The sequence below is a fragment of the Pristiophorus japonicus genome, chromosome 5 (genome assembly GCF_044704955.1).
Source record: "Pristiophorus japonicus isolate sPriJap1 chromosome 5, sPriJap1.hap1, whole genome shotgun sequence".
Taxonomy (NCBI): Eukaryota; Metazoa; Chordata; class Chondrichthyes; family Pristiophoridae; genus Pristiophorus; species Pristiophorus japonicus.
The window spans coordinates 276,128,505-276,149,497 of NC_091981.1; the positions used below are offsets into that span (position 1 = coordinate 276,128,505).

The 20,993-nt window shown below is 45.1% G+C and overlaps 1 protein-coding gene across 1 annotated transcript in view; it reads left to right on the top strand.

Annotated features, from left to right (window-relative positions):
* Nucleotides 1-13,126: 13,126 nt before the first annotated feature.
* The window catches only part of xrcc2 (X-ray repair complementing defective repair in Chinese hamster cells 2), a 33,285-nt gene continuing 25,418 nt past the window's right edge, over nucleotides 13,127-20,993 (top strand). Inside the window, exons 1-2 of the mRNA XM_070880113.1 lie at nucleotides 13,127-13,252; nucleotides 19,480-19,561. Coding sequence (XP_070736214.1) covers nucleotides 13,214-13,252; nucleotides 19,480-19,561 — 121 coding nt within the window. The 5' untranslated portion in view covers nucleotides 13,127-13,213. The remainder of the gene's footprint in view (nucleotides 13,253-19,479; nucleotides 19,562-20,993) is intronic.

Consider the following 20,993-nt stretch of genomic DNA (forward strand, 5'->3'; position numbering starts at 1 on the left):
GACTTGGACAGGTTAAGTGAGTGGGCAAACGCGTGGCAGATGCAGTATAATGTGGATAAATGTGAGGTTATCCACTTTGGTGGCAAAAACACGAAGGCAGAATATTATCTGAATGGTGGCAGATTAGGAAAAGGGGAGGTGCAACGAAACCTGGGTGTCATGGTAGATCAATCATTGAAAGTTGGCATGCAGGTACAGCAGGCGGTGAAGAAGGCAAATGGTATGTTGGCCTTTATAGCTAGGTGATTTGAGTATAGGAGCAGGGAGGTCTTACTGCAGTTATACAGGGCGTTAGTGAGGCCTTACCTAGAATATTGTGTTCCGTTTTGGTCTCCTAATCTGAGGAAGGACGTTCTTGCTATTGAGGGAGTGCAGTGAAGGTTCACCAGACTGATTCCAGGGATGGCAGGACTGACATACGAGGAGAGACTGGATCGACTGGGCCTGTATTCACTGGAGTTTAGATGGATGAGAGGGGATCTCATCGAAACATATAAAATTCTGACGGGACTGGACAGGTTAGATGCAGGAAGAATGTTCCCGATGATGGGGAAGTCCAGAACCAGGGGACATAGTCTAAGGATAAGGGGTAAGCCATTTAGGACTGAGATGAGGAGAAACTTCTTCACTCAGAGAGTTGTTAACCTGTGGAATTCCCTACCGCAGAGAGTTGTTGATGTCAGTTCATTGGATATATTCAAGAGGGAGTTGGATCTGGCCCTTATGGCTAAAGGGATCAAGGGGTATGGAGAGAAATCAGGAAAGGGGTACTGAAATGAATGATCAGCCATGATCTTATTGAATGGTGGTGCAGGCTTGAAGGGCCGAATGGCCTACTCCTGCACCTATTTTCTATGTTTCTATGTTTCTATGGTGTGGGAGGTGGTGTATGTCAAATAGCCAGGTGGTGAAGGATAGAAGCCTTTATTTACAGAGACATACCAGGCACCCCCAAGATAAACTCCTTCCTCTGCCTGAGTGTGCTCCCTCATGTATGAATACAAGAGCACCCCCAGTGAATCATAGGCGGTCCCTCAAACGAGGATGACTTGCTTCCACATGAATTCACAGATGTTTCAATGAAGGACCCGAGATTCCAGTCCTGAACTCCAGTTGAAAGGATGAAAGATGCCTGTGCGTGGATTTTTTTTTAACATGTGGTGACCGTTGAACAACAGCCACCACATGGGCTTGACAGAGCTAGGCCTTTATCCAGTGGCAAGGGTTAACCAGGATGACTGCAAACCTGCTCTGCTGCACGGACCTAGTGCGCACACATATCAGAGTGTGGGCTGGCCCATGCTGCCCCTGGGCCCTCGGTTCTTCTGGGCCGTACCTCTACCACGATCTCTCACTGTTCCTCTGCCACAAACATTCGCCGCACCTCCGCCACAATCTCTCAGCGTTCCTCCACCACAAAACACTTGCCGCACCTCCACCACGATCTCCCACCGCACCTCCGCATCAAACATTCGCCAAACCTCCGCCACAATCACCCACCGAATCTCAGCCACGATCCCTCAACACTCCTGTGCCTCGATCACTCACTGCACCTTCACCACCACCTTCCTGCTCCTCTGCTGTACTTGGGTCCCACTGATGCTCCTGCCCACGATGCAAACAGCGACCTGGGTCTTGATGATATCACCCAATCGCCCACCTCGAAGCCGTCGCATACCTGGACCAGCGCATGCTGGAAGCTGCAGTGGTATGTCGCTCCAGCTCTTATACTTCCCGACCTGGGGAGATGTTCTCTCGCAGGTCGTGGGGCCACGATGCTCCAGGGCCCACCGCTCCAGCTCTTATACAGGCCCCCAAAGAATACCCATTACCTGAATACAATTAGCACCCCAATTGATCGACAACTATTTTAGTAGAACATTAAATCAAGTGCCCCCTTTTGGCAACGTCACCAGAACCCCCAAATTTCCTAATACCCAATTGATATACATCACCTGAATACAATTAACAGGTGGCACCCATATGGGCATCAAGGCTCCTTATATTAACCTCATGGTCCACATAAACTGGAATGGGTTCCATTTAGTTAAATGTCTGGTGATGTCTGACCACAGAATTATCATTTTGCATGTACATATCTGTTATCCAGGAGGTAGCTATGATGCTTTCATTAAATAGCAGTCCAAATTGCCTGCTTTATCCACCATTCAATTTGATCATGGCAGATCTGTACCGCTGCTCCATTTACCCACCTTAGCTCCATATCCTTACCCCTAATAAAAATCTATCAATTTCAGTCTGGAAAGCTCCAAGCATCTACAGCCTTTTGGCAGAGAGAATTCCAGATTTCTACTGCCCTCTGGGTGAAAAAGTGAAAACCCTGATTTCCCTCCTAAATGGCCTCGCTCTAATTTTGTCAGAGGAAATAGTTTATCCTCTGATGGGGGTCTGAAGATCGAGAGGACATAATCTTAAAAGTGAAGTATGAAACCTTCCATGCCAGCTAGAACAATAGCAGTTACTTCTATGCTATCGAATCCTTTAACATTTTAAACACCTTGATCAGATCACCCCCTCAATCGCTATGCCCAATACAGATACCCATAACAGAGGTGAACTGAGCACCAATTCTTCCAGTTTCACAAAAAGCAACATTAATAAATCAGTCAACTTAAAAAGCCTTCAAGAATCCTTGAGTTCGTTCTGCCCTTGTTCCAATTACTGCTTTCACCCTTCTGATACCCTTTATGGATGCCAGTGAAGTAACTGTTATTGTTCTTGTTGGTATGGAAGGTTTCATACTTCACTCTCCCTCTACTGCCTGATCTGGTACTACATCTGGGTTCAATTATGCCTGAAATCTACTATCGCGTAAAAATGATGCCTAGTGCACCAGGAATCTTCGTCAGTGTGGAGATCCCTGAGCCAATTATATCTCGACTCCCAACCTCCATGAATCCTCTATGACAAAAACAGCAATTTACATATATATAACAACTTTGAAGACTGGAGCGTTCCATCGCTCCCACCCACCATTGTTCAACATTCAGATTGTACACCCTCAGTGCTCACAACTTCCAAGTATCTCACAAAGTCATTGTTGAATCACTGCACCTTGATCACATCCATGCCCTTCAATGGGACAATGAAATTCTTCAAAGACTTAGAACGGCAAATTCTTGGGGGCCTGCTCCACTGATAGAATTATGGTGAGATAAGACTTCCAAGTATTTCACAAATTGTCCCAAATTCCAGGGTCAGATTCATTTGCACTAGTCCTGCCTCTTCTGGTGATATCAGCATGAAAGTGGGGCAAATGCAAAAAGCCCACCAGCCCCCAATTCTGGTTGAATTTAGCAGGAACCCCCATCCACACTGATTGTGCTGCTCATAGTATTTTCATATCTTTTGCACATCTAACCAATAGCTACACCTCTTACGCTTAATCTTTCATCTGTCAAGATTCTTGACCTAAGTCTCTCTTCTGATTTTGAACAGAACTCTATGGGGGAGAAATTCGCCTGGTTTGCGCCTGCAGGGGGCGGTAACGGGGCACTAAGGGTTTACCGACCAGGGGTCGGTGAATTCTGACATATTTGGTGGATGTCTTCTATGTCTTTTGACAGATCGCACGCATCCCCATAGGAAGGACATTCATGGGCTATTTGCCCAACTCTTGCCCAATGAATGTCCTTCAAACTCTTATGCCTGGTAAAAGCAAGCCTATAGCCTACTTTTACCAGCGTAAGAGTTTTAAAACATAGAAAAATTAAATGTTATTACTTATTTTTACATTAAAAACTCTGTCTATGAAGGTCAGTTTATTTTTAACACTATTAAAACATTTTTTTTAATTTCAAAAAATATACATTTTTCTCTAAAATATTTAATTTAATGCAATTTCTCTTAATTTTTAAAAAGTGAAGTGTTTTTTAAATTTATGTTTGTGTTTTATTTGATTTTAGGAGTGTTCCCATTGATAGTAATGGGAGCTCGCCTTACTATGAATGAGAATACTACATTGTGATTGATGGTCCAGGCCCACATGATTCCAGGATACGCAACCGATCCTGGAAGACATGTTCCTGCATGCTGGACTGCGAAACTAGGCCTCCGAGTGCAATTCTACGTTCTTCTGGGACAACCAGGCATTTTCGTTAAAAAATTTGGGGTCGGAAGCATTCTCCTGCAGGAAGCCTCCAACCACAATTACCCCCCCATTATTAACAAACTTTAAAAAAAAATTAAATTAATTCTTATTATTTTAAAAATAATGGAAATTTTAAATGTTCTTCTGAGGGAATGACACTCCACACTTCTAAAATTAGTTTGTCAGATCCAGAGAATTTGCTCAACAGCAATTATGACTTAATACGCCGGTAAAAACTCAGTTGCACCTCATTCAACAAAGCTTAACATTTTCAATAGTTTTTACAGTGAGAATAGTGCGTAAAAAGTTGAAATTCAGGTAAAATCATTGATTCTGTGTTGATTGCATCTGCGAAGATTGTGAAGGCGCAGGGTATCACTGACAGCAACTTTTAGATTTCCGCAATTAACTGCACAAGTGCGGACGCCAGAAGTTTTACACAGTAATGTCAGCGAGCACCAACAGTTTCATTGACATTACAACCACAAATTCCAGGCCATCATGGTACTGCTGTAAAAAAATTTCAAAAATTAAAATTCAGGGGGAGGCATTCCACAGAGACCCCCTTAAGAAATACTTTTTCACCATTAAAGCTTCTTTCATAAATGTCTAAATCCACCACTTCGCAGGTGCAGCTTAAGCCACAAGTTCACGTCGAATTCACTCTCCATGCAACTAATTTTAGTACATTTTGCATGGGTTTCAATTTTCACTCAAAAACAAACTAATTGTGGTATGTGATCTTAAAACTGAACCTTGCAGTCCAATGTAACAAATACCATTATTAATTTTGATGCAGTGACCTTGGTCGTATAGACCTGTATATATTTTTGGGTATTATACATTGATTTTTTTGGAGAGTTGTCAACCTTAATGAGGCTTTTTGTCAATATTTCCAAGTTTTGTAGGGACGGTTGGCATGTATGCTTGTTTATCCGATCTCCGAACCCCGGGGGGGGGGGGGAGTTCCGATCCCGGGGGGGGGGTAGAGTGGTTTCCAATCCCCAACCCCGGGGGAGTTCCGATTCCAGGGGGCAGGGGGGGGTTGTCCGATCTCCAACCCCGGGGGGGCTGCTGGTGAGGGAGCTCCAGGACTCCCGAGTCCCGGGATCCTTGGCCACCTGCAGTAAAACCTGCACAGCAAGTTAAAACAGAGACTTCGGGCCCTCATTAATGTTATGCATGTAAACTTTACTAATGTTAAGAATTGCCACCAAGAGGCGCACCTGTGGGAGACCTAAGGGTCACCTGCACACCCTGGGCAAGCAGTATAAAAGGCACATCTACCATGCTGCTTCCTCACTCTGGAGTTACATTAAAGAGACCAAGGTCACAACAGTTTGAGCTTACAGTGTACAGTCTTGTGGAGTTATTCTGAACATAACAATTGGTGTCGAGTAACAGATCACGAACTTTCACGCGGTTACGGCTGCCGTTGGTATTCTTGAGAGATTTGTTGAGGATAATGGTTGGGAAGCCTTCGTTGAGCGTCTTGACCAGTACTTCGTGGCCAACGAGCTGATACGGAAGAGACCGCGGTCAAGCGCAGGGCGATTCTCCTCACCGTTTGTGGGTCCATGATATATGGCATCATCAAAAAGATGCTAGCACCGACAAAACCAATGGAAAAGACATATGAAGAGTTGTGCACACTGGTTTGGGAACACCTCAAGCCGAAGGAAAGCATCTGAATGGCCAGGTATCGCTTTTACACGCACCATCGCTCCGAGGGCCAGAACGTGGCGAGCTATGTCGCCGACCTAAGACGCCTTGCGGGACCGTGCGTATTTGCTGGATTTTCAGGGGAAATGTTGCGGGACTTTTTCATGCTTGGATCGGCCACGAGGTCATTCTTCGCAAACTGCTGTCTGCCGAATCCCTAGATATGAGCAAGGCCATCACGATAGCCCAGGCTTTCATGTCCACGAACGATAGCACTAAGCAGATATCTGTGCAACATCGAAGCTCACCGGCATAAAATAACGCCTTCAGCAGGCAGAACTGTACATGGCAGGGCCTACATGCCTGCAGAGGCCAGACCTAGGATGACTGAGTCCGCTGTGGGGCGTGAATGCGAATCCATTAACACCATGTTGGCGCTGCAGGGGCAATCATAGAGCCCATCAATGTTGATTCAAGAACTACATGTGCAAAGGCTGCAGAATAATGGGGCACCTCCAGCAAATGTGCAAACATGCTGCGACTCACCACATGGCAGAGTCGGCAGAAGATGACCGATTTGGCACGGATCACTCTGAATAAATAAGAGAGGCAACTTAACCCGAGGCTGAAGAGGAAGTGTATGGGGTACAAACCTTCACCACCAAAAGCCCTCCGATAATGTTGAAAGTCAATTAAAACGGCATTCCAGTTTCCATGGAATTGGACATGGGGGCGAGTCAGTCAATTATGAGCCAGAAGGCTTTTGAGAAATTGTGGGGCAACAAGGCACAAAAGCCAAAACTAAGCCTGATTCACACCAAGCTGCGCACTTACACCAAAGAGCTCATACCAGTCATTGGCAGTGCGGCAGTGAAGGTATCGTACGATGGAACTGTGCATGATTTACTACTATGGATTGTACCAGGCGATGGCCCAACGCTGTTCGGCAGAAGCTAGCTAGGAAAGATCCGATGGAACTGGGACGACATCAAAGCACTGTCTTCGGTGGATGACGCCTCGTGCGCCCAAGTGCTAAACAAATTCCCATCGTTATTTCAGCCAGGCATCGGCAACTTCACAGGTGCCAAAGTGCAGATCCAACTAGTTCCTGATGCACGACCCGTTCATCACAAGGCCCGAGCGGTTCCATTTATGATGCGAGATAAAGTCGAGATCGAGCTGGACAGACTTCAATGAGAGAGGATCATATTGCCAGTCGAGTTCAGCGAGTGGGTCAGTTCAATTGTTCTGGTGTTGAAAAGCGACGGGACGGTCAGAATCTGCGGGGACTACAAGGTAACGATCAACCGAGTCTCGTTACAGGACCAGTACCCACTACCCAAAATGGATGACCAGTTCGCAACGCTAGCAGGAGAGAAGTCGTTCACCAAGCTGGATCTAACCTCTGCTTACATGACACAGGAGCTGGCTGAACCTTCGAAAAAATTTACGTGCATCAACACGCACAAAGGAGCGTTCATATACCACAGATGCCCCTTTGGGATTCATTCGGCTGCGTCCATCTTCCAGAGGAACATGGAGAGTCTGCTGAAATCAGTTCCGTGCACTGTGGTGTTTCAAGACAACATCCTGATCACTGGCCGCAACACCACCGAACACTTGCACAACCTGGAAGAGGTTCTAAAGCGACTGGACAGAGTGGGACTCAGGCTGAAACACTCCAAGTGTGTTTTCCTGGCGCCAGAGGTCAAATTTCTGGGGAGAAAGATTGCGGCGGACGGCATCAGACCCACGGACTCCAAGACGGAGGCCATCAAGAATGCACCCAGACCACAGAATGTGATGGAGCTGCGTTCATTCCTGGGACTCCTCAACTATTTTGGTAACTTTCTACCGGGGTTGAGCACTTTGCTGGAACCCTTGCATTTATTGCTACACAAGGGTGACGACTGGGTTTGGGGTAAATCTCAAGAGACAGCCTTTAATAAGGCCAGAAACCTGCTATGTCGTAACAAGTTACTTGTATTGTATGACCCATGTAAATGTTTAGTACTAGCTTGTGATGCATCTTCGTACGGGGTCGGCTGTGTATTACAGCAAGCTAATGTGTCAGGCAAACTGAAACCGATTGCATATGCGTCCAGAAGTTTATCAAAGGCTGAAAGACAGTATGGTTGAGAAAGAAGCATTAGCATGCGTATACGGGGTTAAGAAAATGACCAATACCTATTTGGACTCCGGCTTGAGCTCGAAACTGACCACAAACCGCTCATTTCGTTGTTCTCAGAAAGCAAAGATATTAACACCAATGCTTCATCCCACTCCCAAAGATGGGCACTAACTTTATCTGCATATGACTATATAATCCGCCACAGACCGGGCACTGAGAACTGTGCTGATGCCCTCAGTCAGCTACCATTGCCCACCACCGGCTTCTTGTAATGGATGCTTTTGAGAGCGAGGGGTCACCCGTCATGGCTTGCCAGATCAGGACCTGGACTAACCAGGACCTGGTGCTATCATTAGTAAAAAGCTGCGTCCTCCATGGGAGCTGGTCGGCGGTTCCCGAGGAAATGCAAGACAAAGTTAAGCCGTTTTACCGACGCAAGGATGTAATGTCCATCCATTCGGATTGTCTCCTATGGGGGAATCGCGTAGTTTTGCCAAAAAATGACAGGGAAATGTTTATACACGACCAACACATTACCCACCCAGGCATAGTCACGATGAAGGCTATCGCCAGGTCGCACGTTTGATGGTCCAGCATTGACTCGGAATTGGAGTCATGCGTACACCAATGCAACACTTGCTCACAGTTGAGCAATGCACCAAGGGAGGCCTCACTGAGTCTGTGGTCATGGCCCTCCAAACCGTGGTCCAGGGTCCACGTAGATTTCGCTGGCCCTTTTCTAGGAAAGATGTTCCTAGTTGCAGTGGACGCTTACTCTAAATGGACTGAATGTATATTAATGTCATCATGTACGTCCACTGCCACCATTGAAAGCCTCCGGGCCATGTTCACCGCCCATGGTTTGCCCAGGGTCCTTGTTAAGGACAATGGACCGTGTTTCACCAGCTCAGAATTCACCGAGTTCATGACCCGCAATGGCATCAAGCATGTCAGGTCTGCCCCGTTTCAGCCCGCATCCAATGGTCAAGCGGAACGGGCAGTCCAAACTATCAAGCAGAGCTTGAAACCTGTGACGGACGGTTCGCTGCACACCCGATTACCTCGGATTCTGCTCGTCTACCGGACGCGACCCCACTCGCTTGCTGGGGTTCCCTGCAGAATTGCTAATGAAGAAAGCACTCAAAACCAGGCTCTCCTTAGTCCACCCAGATCTCAATGATCATGTAGAAACCCGGCGTCACCGGCATAACATGTACCACGATCGCACGGCTGTATCACGTGACATTGAGGTTAATGACCCTGTGTTTGTTATTAATTACGGTCATGGTCCTAAATGGGTTGCTGGCACTGTGTTAGCCAAGAAGGGGAGTAGAGTGTTTGTTGTCAAACTTTTGATTGGACAAACGTGCAGAAAGCACTTGGATCAGACAAAATTGCGATTCACTGACAACCAGGAACTGCGATTCACTGACAACACAAGAGTCATCTGTACACCCCAGGCAAGCAGGTATAAAAGGCAGTCGACCATGCTGCTTCCTCACTCTGGAGTTACATTAAAGAGACCAAGGTCACAACAGTTTGAGCTTACAGTATACAGTCTTGTGGAGTTATTCTGGACATAACAATTAAGATGTTTAAAATGACAAATCGCACCCCCACACCCCGTCCCGTCTGAGTAAAAACTTCAGTGCAGTGCTGAGGGAACGTTGCACTGTCGGGGGTGTCTGCGCCTTTTGGGTGGGACGTTAGACCGAGGTTCCGTCTGCCTGTCCGGACGGATGTGGAAGATCCCGTGGCCCTGTTTGAGCAGGGACGTTCTCATGGTGTCCTGGCTAACATTTATTATTACCAACACCAAAAAATAGGGTCATTATTTGATTGTAGTTTGTGGTGGTTATTTCATATCAGCTTGTGGGACCGTGCTGTGTGCAGGTTGATTGCCGCGTTTGTCTATTTGACAGTAGTAACTGCATTTCAAGTAGCGCTTCATTGGCTTTGAAGCGCTTTGGGACACCCTGTGGATGAGAAAGGCGCTATATAAATCCTGTTTTTTTATTTCAGTCTTTCCATTAGTTTGGTTCAACTCAGATCATTTAACAAATAATAGGATTGAACCTGGCACATTCATGACTGTTACATACTGCTAAACCTGGGAGCTTCTGCACCTGAGTGACCATGTTATTCACCGCTTTAGCCAACTGAATCTTGAGGGAGCTGTGTGGGATTTTATAGAAACATAGAAACGTAGAAAATAGGTGCAGGAGCAGGCCATTCGGCCCTTCGAGTCTGCACCATCATTCAATTTGATCATGGCTGATCATGCAACTCCAGTACCCCACTCTCACCTTCTCTCCATACCCCCTGATCCCCTTAGCCGTAAGGGCCACATCTAACTCCCTCTTGAATATAACCAACGAACTGGACTCAACCACTTTCTGTGGCAGAGAATGCCACAGGTTCACCACTCTCTGGGCAAAAATGTTTCTCCTCATCTTGGTCCTATATGGCTTACCCCTTATCCTTAGACTATGTCCCCTGGTTCTGAACTTCCCCAACATCGGGAACATTCTTCCTGCATCTAACCTGTCTAGTCCCGTCATAATTTTATATGTTTCTATGAGATCCCCTCTCATTCTTCTAAATTCCAGTGAGTATAAGCCTAGCCGATCCTGTCTTTCTTCATATGTCAGTTCTGCCATCCCGGGAATTAGTCTGGTGAACCTTCACTGCACTCCCTCAATAACAAACACGCCCTTCCTCAGATTAGGAGACCAAAACTGCACACAATACTCAAGGTGTGGTCTCACCAAGGCCCTGTACAACTGCAGTAAGATCTCCCTGCTCCTTTACTCAAATCCTCTCGCTATGAAGGCCAGCATGCCATTTGCATTCTTTACTACCTGCTGTACCTGCATGCCTACCTTCAGTGACTGATGTACCATGACACCCAGGTCTCGTTGCACCTCCCCTTTTACTAATCTGTCACCATTCAGATAATAATCTGCCTTTTTTTTGCCACCAAAGTGGATAACCTCGCATTTATCCACATCATACTGCATCTGCCATGCATTTGCCCATTCACCTCACCTGTCCAAGTCACACTGCAGCCTCTTATCATCCTCCTCACAGTTCACACTGCCACCCAGCTTAGTGTCATCTGCAAACTTGGAGAAATTACGTTCAATTCCTTCATCTAAATCATTAACAGCACTGAACCTTGTGGCACTCCACTCGTCACTGCCTGCCATTCTGAAAAGGACCCGTTTATTTCCACTCTTTGCTTCCTGTCTGCCAACCAGTTCTCTATCCACGTCAATACATTACCCTCAATACCATGTGCCTTAATTTTTCACACTAATCTCTTGTGTGGGACCTTGTCAAAAGCCTTCTGAAAGTCCAAATACACCACATCCACTGGTTCTCCCTTATCTACTCTACTAGTTACATCCTCAAAAAACTCTAGAAGATTTGTCAGGCGTGATTTCCCTTTCATAAATCCATGCTGACTTGGACCGATCCTGTCACTGCTTTCCCAATGCGCTGCTATTTCATATTTAATAATTGATTCCAACATTTTCCCCACCACTGATGTCAGGCTAACCGGTCTATAATTCCCTGTTTTCTCTCTCCCTCCTTTTTTAAAAAGTGGGGTTACATTAGATACCCTCCAGTCCATAGGTACTGATCCAGAGTCCATGGAATTTTGGAAAATGACCACCAATGCATCTACTATCTCTTGGGCCACTATACGGGCACAGCATCCATGATAGCGAGATGTTAAAGTAACAGTGTACGGGAAATGCATGTTACCGGCAGAGAGGTCTTGATATCGTTGCTCTTGCATTGAGATTAACTGTTGCAGCATTCCTGAGGGTACATTGATGATGAGTACTTAAAGAAAGGAGTGTCGATAAAGTCTTTGTAGTCGTTGAATCTAGCACGCATGAATTGGAAAAAAGAATGGATTTACTACTGGGCACCACACTTTCGGAAGGATGTGAAGGCCTTAGAGAGGACGCAGAAAAGATTTACAAGAATTGTTCCAGGGACGAGGAACTTCAGTTACATGGAGAGACTGGAGAAGCTGGGGTTGTTCTCCATGGAGCAGAGAAAGTTGAGAGGAAATTTGATAGCGGTGTTCAAAATCACGAGGGGTCTGGACAGAGTAGATAGCGAGAAACTGTTCCTATTGGCGGAGGCTCAAGAACCAGAGGACACACAGATTTAAAGTGATTGACAAAAAGAACCAAAGGCGACATGAGGAAAAACTTTTTCACGTAGCGAGTGGTCAGGATCTGGAATGCACTGCCTGAGAAGGTGGTGGAGGCAGACTCAAGCACTGCTTTCAAAAGGGAATTGGATAAGTACCTGAAGGAAAAACAATTGCAGACGACCTGGTAAACTGTGAAGGCGAGCTGAAAATATTTTTTAATCCTCTATTAACAAGGTCATAATGATCTGATCTCTCGCCTCTCCTCCGCCAAACATCGCCGCACCTCCGCCACAATCTATCTCCGCTGAGAAGAGCCGAGGGCCCAGGGGCATCACGGGCCTGCCCAGACTGTGATATGTGTGCGCAATAGGTCCTTGCAGCAGAGCAGGTCTCCAGTCGTCCTGGTTCAACCCTTGCCACTGGATAAAGGCCTAGTTTTGGCTGATGTGCAACAGGCACCACACGTTAAAAAAATCCACGCACAGGCACCTTCCACTCCCTCAACTGGAGTTCAGGACTGGAACATCGGGTCCTTCGTTGAAACATCTGTGAACTCTCGTGGAAGCAAGTCATCCTCGTTCGAGGGACCGCCTATGATGATGATGATGCTTGTTTACACGTGTTCTTTATTCCACCTTGTCAAAATTCTTAAATTGTTTCTTTGTTTTGGGGATTTGAGATCAGAAGTGTTGAGATCTTTCCATTATACATTATTCGGCATGTTTTAAATGAAGAGGCAAAAATCGTGTGAATCAGCAGACACCAGAGAAAGTGAGATTATTTTAAAAAAAATTAAAATTGCAGTTCAATGAAGTAAAAGATGCTTTCAATTTAAAGACCATAATTGACATCAATTATTTGTTCAGGGCACAACATTTACAAATGATTATCTTTGTTAAGTATTACTACTATCTAACAATAGATATACAATCTTGGTCTTGCAGTATGTGGCAGAGACTGTGTTGGGGAAAGAGGCAGCAGCAGAAGAAGTGCAGAGTGCCTGGGGTCGCCATAGCAACCAGCAGGAGGAAGTGGGGTCAGAGGGGAGTGAAGATGGCGGCTGGCGGTTAGCTGCTACTGCTCCGGGTCCGGGTCTTGTCCGCTTTACCTCACGGTGCATGACTAGCCCGGCAGTATGACCAGCGACTTCCGGCAGAGCGAGTCGGGCACCGAGGTAAGGCGATGGGGAGATGGGGGCCTCCTCACACAGTGTCGGCGGCCTCAGAGAGTGTAGTGATCCTTAGAGAGTGCCGGTGTAGTGATCCTCTGAGTGTAGTGATCCTGAGAGAGTATAACTGACCTCAGAGAGTGTCGTGATCCCCAGAGAGTGTAGTGATCCTCAGAGAGTGTAGGTGATCCTCTGAGTGTAGTGATCCTCAGAGAGTGTAGGTGATCCTCTGAGTGTAGTGATCCTCAGAGAGTGTAGGTGATCCTCTGAGTGTAGTGATCCTCAGAGAGTGTAGGTGATCCTCTGAGTGTAGTGATCCTCAGAGAGTGTAGGTGATCCTCTGAGTGTAGTGATCCTCAGAGAGTGTAGGTGATCCTCTGAGAATGTAGTGAACCTCTGAGAGCGCAGGTGATCTTAGGTCATCTTCAGCGTGTAGGTGATCCTCAGAGAGTGGAGGTAATCCTCGGAGAGTACAGATGATCCTCGGGAGAGTGCAATTGATCGTAGGTGATCTTCAGAGAGTGGAGGTGATCCTCTGAGAATGACGGTGATCCTCAGAGAGTGGAGGTGATCCCCAGAGAGTGTAGTGATCCTCAGAGAGTGTAGGTGATCCTCAGAGAGTGCCAGTGATCCCCAGAGAGTGCCGGTGGTCCTCTGAGAGTGCAGGCGATCTTAGGTGATCTTCAGAGTGTAGGTGATCCTCTAAGAGTGCAAGTGATCTTAGGTGATCTTCAGAGTATAGGTGGTCCTAGGTGATCCTCTGAGAGCGCAGGTGATCCTCACAGTGTAGGCGATCCCCAGAGAGTGCCGGTAATCCTTTGAGAGTGCAGGTGATCTTAGGTGATCTTCAGCGTGTTGGTGATCATAGGTGATCCTCAGAGAGTGGAGATGATCCTCGGAGAGTGCAGGTGATCCTCGGGAGTGTGCAAGTGATCTTAGGCAATCCTCAGAAAGTGCAGGCGATCCTCAGAGAGTGTAGGTGGTATTTCAGTGAAATTGGTCCATGAGTTGAATTCTTATTAAACTGAGAAATCCTGTCCCGTGAATGGCCCTAAATAGCACTGGGTTCTGTACTTTCATTTCAGGTGCTCCCTCGCCTATATAAACAACAACCATTTTCTGTAGTGAATTTTAAACATAGGGAAATGTCTTACAATGCCTCTTTCAGGGCACACGGTGGGTCTGAAAAGGCAGGTCGGTGAGAGATTTCCGTTAATTGGCAGCGTTTTCTGCTTCTGTCGCACAGACCTGCCAAATAACTCGCTCATCAGGATTGGGATTTAAATTGTTTTCTATTTTTGATGCCACAACAAAGCTTCAAATCACTCTCTGTCACTTGCTAATCACATTGGCCACACTAATGTTTTCCTGAATTAATTCATTTTGTCGCTATTTTAATGATTGGACTAATTTAGATTTTAATTTGGTCCATCTTGATGAACATTTGTGAAATACATTTTTCAAATGGGATGTTTCTTTTGGTGACAAGTCACGCTCTAAACATCAGTGCATCTCCGTGCTGTGATTGTATTTATCTGTCCTTGGTAATTGTTCAGATTTAATCGTGGTGCGGTCCTGATTGCAAATGAACTGTATTCAAAGAATCATCGGAACTTACAGCACAGAAGGAGGCCATTCGGCCTGTCATGCTTGCGCTGATTCTTTGAAAGAGCAAGTCGTACTTAGTCCCGCAACTTCATGCTTTTTGTTCGCAATCCTCCAAGTTCCTCCGCCTCAAGCACCTGTCTAACACCCTCTTAAAATTATTTATGGAATCAGCTTCGACCACCATTTCAGGTGGAGCGTTCCAGATCCCGACAACTCTGAGTGAAGTAAATTCTCCTCATCTCCCCTCTAGATCTTTTGCCAACGAAATAAATCCATGACCTCTGGTTGCTCACCCACTCGCCAGAGGGAACAGCCTTTCTCTATCTACTCTATCAAAATCCCTCTTCGTCGAAAAAAACTCTATTAGATCAACTCAAACCTTCTCCTGGTAAACTCCTCCATACCCTTTCTAAGGCCTTGCGTCTTTCCAGAGGTGTGGTGCCCAGAATTGTCCACAATGCTCCAGCTGAGGCCTAACCAGTGATTTATAAAGTTCTTTATTCATAACCTCTCTTTGGCTCCCGTACAAGATTAGCAGGCAACATTAAATTGAATTATAAAAGCAAAGAGATCATGCTGCAACTTTATAAATCATTGGTTAGGCCTCAGCTTGAGTATTGTGTATCATTCTTGGCACCACACTGTACTTTCCATAATCTTCCTGGTTGATAACTGAATCTTGCTCCTGACATTTGCAAAAGCCTCCTTTTTCTGTTTTCTAACTTTTATTTCCTTTGTCAACCAGGGCGCATTAGTTTGGATGCTCTACCTTTTTCCCTCAAAGGAATGTGCCTAGTTTGGACCAGATCTATCTCTTCCCTGAATGCCTTCTATTGCTCTGTTGCTGCTTTACCCTGTAATTGCCTTTTCCAATCTACATGTGGTAGGCCCCTTTTTAAATTACTGAAATTAGGTCTTCTCCAGATGAGCATTTTTATCTTCAATATTTTCTAGTATCTTTCCATAATTACTCTGAACCGAATTATGTTGCGGTCACTGTTAGCTAGATGGTCCCCTACTGTAACACACTCCACTTACCCTACTTCATTTCCCGGACCCAGATCCAACACTTCTTCCTTCCTTGTTGGACTGGAGGCATATTGATCGATAACTTTCTCCTGTACACATACCAGAAATTCCTCTCCTTCCCTACCTTTAGCACTGTTTTTCCCAGCCTATATTAGGGTAATTAAAGTCTCCTAATATTACTACTCTATTTTTGTTACACGCCTTTGAAACTTGCCAACAAATTTGCTCATCTATCTCCTTCTTACTGTTTGGAGCTTTTGTTTTTAAACTCTCAGCAATATTCATTCACAAGATAAGTTATAGATGAGGAAGGCTAAGAGTCCCATCTTTGTTTATCTGCACAAAGATCTTCAATTTCCCCCCAATTTCAGCATCCACTTGGTTCACCTTTTCTTAGAATTTGATCGCTCTTTGCATAGAGAATTTTCTGACATTAATCTCAAATTTACCTTTTTTGTCAAATTATCTTATTCGCGTTATTGAGCTTCAAGTAATATTCCAGTTTTACCTTTTCTATTCACTTAATCATCTTCGATACCTTTTATTAAAATCACTTTTCAGATATCTCTCTTGTATCTTGATGACCAGAAGAGTATTCAAGGTGCAATCCGACCAGATCACTGACACAAACTAGAAACAATAGCAGTCTCAACACAAACCTTGGAGCACCCCCTTCATACTCCCCCTGATCTAAATGAGAACTTGTATTCTCATTTAGCCCAGAGGTTCCCAAAGTTATTTTGCTGAGCCACCTCCCCCCTTTTGGAGATTCATTTCTCATTCTTGCCCCCCCACCCTTTTTTTCTAAGGAACAGCATTTTGCATTCCGCAAAAAGATGGCAGAGTTCAATCCTGCTGGTTTCAAAAAGTGAGAGAAGCTCAAAATGCTTATCGTGCCTTCAGTCGTGATTGTGTGCCTCAAATGGCCAACTGCTTCAAGGGTGTCTGCTTTGACGCAGCAGTCAGGAGTCCCACTGATGCTGCCTCCCATAGCAAGGAGGGTGTATTATGGGGTGATCTCACTACTCTTATTAGATTTTTAACCAATAAGGGAATTAAGGGTTATGGGAAGCGGGCGGGTAAGTGGAGCTGAGTCCACGGCCAGATCAGCCATGATCTTTTTGAATGGTGGAGCAGGCTCGAGGGGCTAGATGGCCTACTCCTGTTCCTAATTCTTATGTTCTTCTTATGTTCTACAGCCTGGGATATTAGAATCCACGGCAATTTCTAGAAGCGAAAATTGGACCTATCGTGGCTGCTTCTGATGAATTGTAATCGAATACCGTTGCACCAGAAGCAGTTCTGATAGGTCCAGTGTCCTCTTCCAGAAATTTGCAGACATTGCCCCATAACAGACCTGCTCTCGCTCCGCAGGGCTGCTTCGGTTGCTCTTGTTCGTGGCCATCCCGTCCTCCTCGCGGCCCCCTGGTAACCTCTGCTTTAGCCAATTTCTCATCCGCTCCAAGGGTTTACCCCGAGTCCTGAATGTTTTTGAGTTTCAGTAATGGTCTTTAGTGTCAAATTGTGACAAATGGAAGTTGAGATACAATGCTATACAGGGCTTCTCGAAGTCCGCTTGGGTTGTCACTTCCATATGTAAGTTTAAGGAGGTTGGTTAGGCAGGACCTCCCCCTTCTGAATCCATGATGATCACAGAATGATGAAACTGTTGATCCTCCTGCCAATAATTTTCAAGAATAAAATACATTTTTTTTTAAGTCATTACAAAGCGGACCAACACTCGTGGAAGGGTTGCCAGCACAACCATTTCAATGTAAATGGTGGGAACTGATTTTAGTTTCCTGGTGTACGTGTTTATCAGGAAGTGATAGGCTCATTGTATTTATCACTCTACCCGAGCAAGAGACGGATAGAGCAACAGGCAGCCCCCCTCCCCCGCCGCCCCATACTGACTGACCTACATTAGCTTCCTGTCCCACAGTGCATTAAATTTAAAATCGTCACCTTCACCTTCTGCCATGACCTATCTCACCTTATCTCTGCCATTCCTCCAGCTGTATATACCCCACCATAGCATTTGATTCTTTAACTCTAACCTTCTTCAGTCTTCCATTTCTGCCCCCCCCCCCCCCCATACCCCTCCAGTCTTCCATCGTTGATAGTCTTCAACTAGCTCAGCCCTACTCCTTGCACATCTCTCCACAAAGTCCATCTTTTGGTTAACCCTCCTAATCTCCTCTTCTAGCTCGACATCCGTTCCACTATTTTCTTCTGTTATGAAGCACCTTAGGCAGTTTCTAAATTAAAGGCACAAGATAAATACAATTTGATGTGAAAAGAAATGGGTCCGATGAGATTAGGTTAATTTACTCTTGCTTCTATCGCTTTTAGATCTAGCTTCATAATTATTGAGTTAGTACATTATCCTTTCACTCTTGGGAGTTTGGTTTAACTCTAGGCTGGACTGAAGTCTCCCCATTTGACTGGCTGTACAGTTCCTTGGTACACTGAGTTGTAGTGTTGACCTAGTTTATAATGGGCTTGGGTGTACAACTGTTCTTTTGAGTTTAGGGTTGTCATATTCTTGGAGAAGAATAACAGATTTACTTTCCATCTGGCCAATGCTACATCTGATCTGCATATTCATCTTGAGATTTCCCTTATAAAGCTTTTAATGTATTAACTTCCTGTTGTGGGAAAAAACCTTGCTGAAAGTACTGAATCCATCACCACTATGCTCGCTGACCTACATTGACTCCCGGTCTGACAACTCCTCGATTTTAAAATTCTCATACTTGTTTTGAAATCCCTCTATGGCCTTGCCCTTCCCTATATCTGTAACCTCCTCCAGCCCTACAACCCTCCAAGATCTCTGTGCACCTCCAATTCTCACCTCGTGCACATCCCTGATTATCATCGCTCTACCGTTGGCGGCCATGCCTTCATCTGCCAAGGCCCTAAGCTCTGGAATTCCCTCCCTAATCCTCCCCATCTCTCCACCTTTCCTCCTTTAAGATGTTCCTTAAAACCTACCTCTTTGACCAAGCCCTTTCCTAATATCTCCTTATGTGGCTCAGTGTCAAATTTTGTTTGATAATGCTCCTTTAAAGCGCCTGGGGACGTTTTGCTATGTTAAAGGCGCTATATAAATGTAAGTTGTTGTTGTTGAACTATACCACCGAAACTGGCCTGAGAGTTTCAGGAGCATCTTTTATTGCCTACTGAGGAGTTTGCTGACTGAGAATTCTATAGCTTGAGCCCTTCAACTGAAAAGTCAAGAATCCTCCCTAACACAGCAAGGCTTTCTCCTATCGGGCAAAAAATATTTTAACATCTGTATTCCAGAGAACCAAAAATTAAAATCAAGGCTTTTCCCGCAATCAGACCCCACAACCAGTAATATTTTTAAGAGACATATCCTCCATGAGTAGTCGCAATGTTTGGACATTCAAGAAGGTAGTTAAAGCTCAATGGTGGTTGGCCCAACATAGTTTCTGCCTGAGTTCCTTTACTATTACACAGTTGTGATCAGGAGCAGGGAAAAGAGTTGCCACAACAGAGTTTTATACAGTTTTAAGTGAAATTCGAAGTAATTAGGCACTTCATTATTGATCTATATTTTGATATTTTGGCAGCTGCTTGCTCGACTCAAAGGAAGAAGTTCTCTGAAACATCTTGAACCACGGCTTTTTACTGAGGATGGGTTGCCAGGTCATGGTAAGGAATCATGTTTGCAAGTTCAGACCGTGTATTTTCTTCTCATTTTAAAGGAGTACTCCAGAACAGTACTCTATTCTGATGAAAAATACCGACTGATCTTTTTTAACTCATAAAAGCAGGCTAGGACTTTATGGTGACTGAATAAGTCACATTTTATTCCCATTATACTTGACTCTGAGATTTGTACCAGTATCTCAGGCAAGAAATTCAACAGTTCTTTTCATATTTTTTGAGGGAACAGAAGACAAATGATCATGCTCATAGTATACTCGGGTACTACCAGTCCCTATACCTGGGGCTGCCAATTTGTGGTGACTAGATAAGCCACATTCCATTTTTATTACTTGTGAGCCCAGAAATGTTGTTAGTGTTTTGGCGTACCTTTATTTTCATCTTGTCTTTCCGTGAAAACTGCAAACCAGTGGCCTTGTTTGTAGGTTTTTGGAATGGGCCACGGTTGGGGAACCCCCTACATTGCCATAGTTACATTCTGTTCGCACTTCACCTCTGCACTCACTCTTTGAGGTGGGAGGTAGAGTGGGTGGATTGCAGAACAACAACAGATGGATGGACTCTTGTGGTGTATTGCAAAGACCACATTTCCTTGCCTTTAGATGGGAGTGCACCATCTTCTCTGTTCTTGAGACTGAGGAATGTAACTGTGAAGTTCTGTTTGTTAACCTTGGCCCCCAGTTCCTGTCTCAAGCAGTGAGCAGGGGGAGGGGAAGAGTGCCAGAAGCTAAGGATCAGCAACAGAATGTCATATTTCCACTTCAAAGCCTCAAAACAGCAAAGAAGACAGTGATGTCAATTGGCAGAGCTGCCATATCATGGTAACTTTGAAAAACACAAGCCAAGTATTTATTTAAGTCATTTGATACCGTCGTGGGGTCATATTCTGCAGTATACATTTAACTTGGAAAGAATTGGAAGCTATTGGCACATTCCCTGAAGCTCTTATCGGGTTCATTTTGAACTAGGGAGAGGAAATAGTTGTACCCACTGTAGACTTAACCTTTACACAGAGTACTTTGGAAGGTTATTTTTTGGTGGTAGATACAAAGTTAAACGTATGTGGGACTTGCCTGCTTGGTTCATATTGCTGATAAATCTTAATTAGCTGATTTTGAGACTTCAGTCTAGAGTTTTCAGGTTGTCCACTGTCACCCATCCGATTCTGTGTCTTCCATCAATGATTTGTTCGATGGCTTCGTAAGGAATATCACAGAGTCTCTGGTACAAGCATTTCTGAGCATTGCAGTGTGTCTTTTCACCATCAGTACTCATCATCATCATAGGCAGTCCCTCAAAATCGAGGAAGACTTGCTTCCACTCTAAAAGTGAGTTCTCAGGTGACTGTACAGTCCAATACAGGAATTACAGTCTCTGTCACAGGTGGGACAGACAGTGGTTGAAGGAAAGGGTGGGT